At 35.8% G+C, this 4,373-nt stretch overlaps 1 protein-coding gene and 1 long non-coding RNA gene across 2 annotated transcripts; one reads left to right on the top strand and one right to left on the bottom strand.

The window, feature by feature from the left end:
* Positions 1 to 1,049: 1,049 nt before the first annotated feature.
* Positions 1,050 to 2,132, bottom strand: LOC126588400 (uncharacterized). Its single transcript, XR_007611449.1, has 2 exons — positions 1,921 to 2,132; positions 1,050 to 1,352 (listed from the first exon to the last, which is right to left on the bottom strand). It is a non-coding gene; the product is annotated as an uncharacterized LOC126588400 (long non-coding RNA).
* On the top strand, positions 1,295 to 2,606 carry LOC126588399 (glucose-6-phosphate/phosphate translocator 1, chloroplastic-like). Its single transcript, XM_050253487.1, has 2 exons — positions 1,295 to 1,694; positions 2,129 to 2,606. The coding sequence occupies exons 1-2, from the start codon at positions 1,295 to 1,297 to the stop codon at positions 2,152 to 2,154; spliced, it is 426 nt and encodes a 141-aa protein (XP_050109444.1). The 3' UTR covers positions 2,155 to 2,606.
* Positions 2,607 to 4,373: the final 1,767 nt, after the last annotated feature.

Here is a 4,373-nt window from a genome sequence, read left to right as displayed (position 1 = left end):
TCGTGTTTAAACTCTCAACGGCCTCCCTTAATGTAGTTTATAATCAATTGTAGGCAAGCAATAAAAACAAAAGAGTAATGTTAGGGATACTAAATTTTGGAAATTAAATGACATGTAAGTTGATGGTTAATTTATTAATTAAGCGTTGATAGACGTGCTAATCTCTATTTGTGATACATAATTTAGTTTGTAAATTTAGTCTTCCTAACATTACTTATTTATACCATGTTTTTGTACCACATTTTTATACCATTTTAGATGGTATTTGATGTGGATAGGACAACCACATCAATTGAATTAATCAGATTTTTTTAATTTAGTTCATTATTTAATAAACTAATAATTAACAAAAACTAGTTAATTAAATGATGATTATGGTATATGAGGAGTCTTTCTCCTTCTTTTCCTTGGGTTTTGCAAGAGATTTTTCAATGTGACCATTACACAAGATGGTACACCACGTGTTCCTATATAAATGGTGGGATATATGTGTTAAAAGGTTAATAACTTAAAAATTAAAATTTTCCACCACTTACGTTAAAATATGTGGTGTACCATCCGTATTCCCGTTACAACTAAAAATTTCTTGTGTTTTGCAAATTTTTTAAATGATGTGACTGTCCACATCAGATGCCACCTAAAATAGTACAGAAATATGATATAAAAATATGATATCAATAACATTCCTCTTACTCAAAACAAAAAGATTGTTATCCTGTGTATACTTCTAGCAGCACACTAATAATTTAGTAACGAAGCGTACGCTATCTTATATTTTAACAACTCCGAAACTGCGCCGGCGCGTGCATCAGAATCTAGGTGCTTAATTTGTATAATATTATATAATATTATAGGTTTCATAACCAAACGGTCCAACAGGCAGTATATTGGCAGCTAGGGTGTCTATTCAAGTTTCTGGTTGTTTTTAATGCTACTCGAATAATGCGTTTTTCATCCTTATCTAATGGGCTATTAGTATGGGTCTCTTTTACTACAGAAAGTTGGGGATAAATGTTTCCGTGGTAGTAAAGTATTCAGGTAATAGCATATATGGTAAAAAAATTCGGATTTAAACTCATGTAATTTAAGTCTGTTACGATTTATACCCAAAATTGAAACTTCCATCGTTCCTTCGTCGGTATCTTGCACATGAGTATCACATGTGAGGATAAGATGATCCTTTCATCCCCCGTTTCATCCCTTCAGACTTCCATAGTCACTCTCCAGTCGTCCCCTTCCCCTCTCTCTTGCTTTTCCGACATATTATGGACCTCAGCAGCTCTGCTCCTCTTCGATGAACTCCGCGGCGGCGCTGAGTTCAGTTGCGCATCCGCTGCCTCCTCGAGACCCTTCTAATTCCACTAAAACCCCCCAAAGATTTCAAATTTCCACGCAATTATTGTTGAACAAACTGATACAAACAGAATTAACACAACAAAAATTTTATTGTTTGATTTTCCCTGAACAGGTTGCTGTGGCACATACAATTGGGCATGTAGCAGCTACTGTTAGTATGTCTAAGGTTGCAGTTTCCTTCACCCATATCATCAAGAGTGGAGAGCCAGCTTTCAGTGTATTGGTTTCGAGGTTCTTGCTGGGCGAGTCCTTCCCTATATCGGTCTACCTGTCCCTCCTTCCAATCATCGGTGGTTGCGGTCTTGCTGCCTTGACAGAGCTTAACTTTAACATGATAGGTAACGATTTTGTTCTTGTCCCAGAGGGAATGGAATTGTAAAATTATTGGTTTGTTGATCTTATTATCTCCTGAGTTGGTATTTGCAATCTTTGTCGGTCTCCGTTGGAAAAGAAAGCAAATGTATAGTAAAATTAAAACCTTTATTGTTGGGGAGTTTTGTGCAATAAGGCTAAGTTGGGCTCTAATGCTGCCTCAGTCAAGATTAAAGCATGTAAGATACATACTTTGCCTTCGTATTCTTCTGCAACCAAATTAATTTTCCATTCTTCATGCTGTATGTTTCAATTACTCTATCTGACCAAAAGAAAAATGCTTCAGTTTATTTTCTTCTATCTGGAGTTGGTTGTCATAGCCAGCTTCTTTCTCCTTCCAGTGTTTTCCTTTTCGTTTTGTTAAACTGATTTATTCAAATTTTCCACCTAATTTTCTCAGCAACCAAACAGATTTCAAAAACGTGAAAAATGGGAAGTACCTCACTGTCACTGCTATTCTCAGACGAAATCCTCCTCCCGTCAGATTCCATACCTTCTTTCACCTCCTCCGTGAAGTAGCCACCGGAATCGTAGAAATCGAAAGCGGGACAACGAATCCAACACACCAACAGAGTTTGAATTCCCCCCCGCTACTCGCTGGTCCGTGCCAGAACGGTTCACCAATTGAGCAAACCGGCGATGATCCTCATGCAGAGCTACGGGGGACGAAACGCAAGAGAGAGGGGAAGGGGACGACTGGAGAGTGACTACGGAAGCCTGAAGGGATGAAACGAGGGATGAAATGACCATCTTATCCTCTAATGTGACACTCATGTGCATGATATTAACCGAGGAATAACGGAAGTTTCAATTTTGAGTATAAATCCTAACAGACGTAGACTACATGGGTTTAAATCTGAATTTTTTTACCACAAGAACTATTTTTCGAATACCTTATGACCACGTGGACCATTTATCCGATTAGGTCAAGATTAAATTAAAATACATAACTTACTATTTTTAAAGTAGGTATGAACGAGAAATGGAAATTTTATGACCCTCTTTGAGATAGAAGTTGGATTAGTCGAGAAGAAAATTTATTTTAATTATTTTCAAAGTAAAAAGAAGGTTTTTTCATGTCTAATTTCATCAAAATGAAAAATAAATCTCGTCTGCTTTCAAAATACTTTAAATTTAGAAAATTATTCATTTTTATTCAATACTTTGTACCAAACGAGGCAAAAAAATAATGGATAACAATTTCTTGAGTTTGTGGTTGACAACACTTCACAGACACACATATGTAGGATGGTGTTATCTGCACCATTTTTATATTTCACACATTCTCTTAATTTTCAACCATCAAATTTAATGAATTAAAGAATATCAAATAACTGAAATTAATAAAGATGTATGGTAGGTAAAATAAATGTGTAGATAACAGGTCCCTATTTATAATAAACAGAAAATTGGGTCTAGGGATGAGGACTTAGATTAATTAACTAATTCAATTACTAGGTTTTCTATTCCTTCATAGGTAGGCCCACAAGCATATCAAAGAAGAAGTAAATGCTTTATAAAAAGGGAGCATTTTTTTCTCGTCACTCTCAAATGACAGTAATGCTCATTAGCATACTTATTATTATTAAATAGATTTCTGTGTATCTAATATATAAATATCAAAACTTAAACTTATCTAACAGTAATAAATAAAGTGATAAACATCACCATTACTTGAAGCTAGTAGCAAAAATATTCCCTTATAAATAAATGATAATTATATTACCAAGCTATAGTATAATATACAACAAAACAACAATAGCTGATAATTGTTGGAATTTTGTAAAGGATTTTTTTAATTTGTGAGTTGTTGGATTTGGAACATCATGCACATCGACAGCTTGGTAGTTTGGATAATGGTTTTTTCAAGCTTATAGGTCATAACTAAATAATTAATCAGTATTCTTTTGAAAATTAAGAAGGGGAGGGTCGTTAATTTATTTGTTCCTTCATTCCTACGTCATCAATTCAAGGCGATGTCTAAATGGCAGTAAATGAATTCTCATTGGCAACTCTGGTGCACGCACAATGCCATGTCCAGCAACGGAAGATAATAGCGAACAAGGGAAATATACAGATAGATCTCTTTTGCTGCATATATAGGTAAGTAAATTAACTCTGAACCCAAAAAAATTAAGTGAATTGGTTTAAAAAGGACAGGAAACTAAGTTAGTGAATTAGTTGATGATGAACTTGATTGGGCCCAAAATATTAGTTTGGGCCGAGTGTAGAGTCATTCTCGGCCCATAAGGCCTTACGACAAGGTTACCATGGAGCGTTTAGTTCGTGGGCTTTCAAACCTAGATTGGTTAAGCCATACTGCAAGATGAGTCGAATCCTGGCGCAATAAGGAGTCTCGGCGAGATTAATAACCCGGAAGTGAATCTGGCTCGATGAAAGGATAGGTTCAAAATCCTAATGGGAGTAGGAGTACTCGAGGGGATGTTTGATTAGAATAAGAAATCCTAATCCGAGTACGTTGTTAACTCGGCCTAGAAGGTACATTACTACTATAAATACAAGGCGCTGTGCAGCGTGAGAGGGCTCCTCCAATTCAACACATAACTGCCCTGCGCAAACTCTCTCAACAACTTTGAGATTTTTTATTCTCTTTTCGCTGACACATATTCCGTTGGCATCAACAA

The sequence above is a fragment of the Malus sylvestris genome, chromosome 11, assembly GCF_916048215.2.
Source record: "Malus sylvestris chromosome 11, drMalSylv7.2, whole genome shotgun sequence".
Lineage (NCBI taxonomy): Eukaryota > Viridiplantae > Streptophyta > Magnoliopsida > Rosales > Rosaceae > Malus > Malus sylvestris.
The sequence above is the reverse complement of the archived record's forward strand: the minus strand, read 5'-3'. Positions and strand labels throughout refer to the sequence as shown.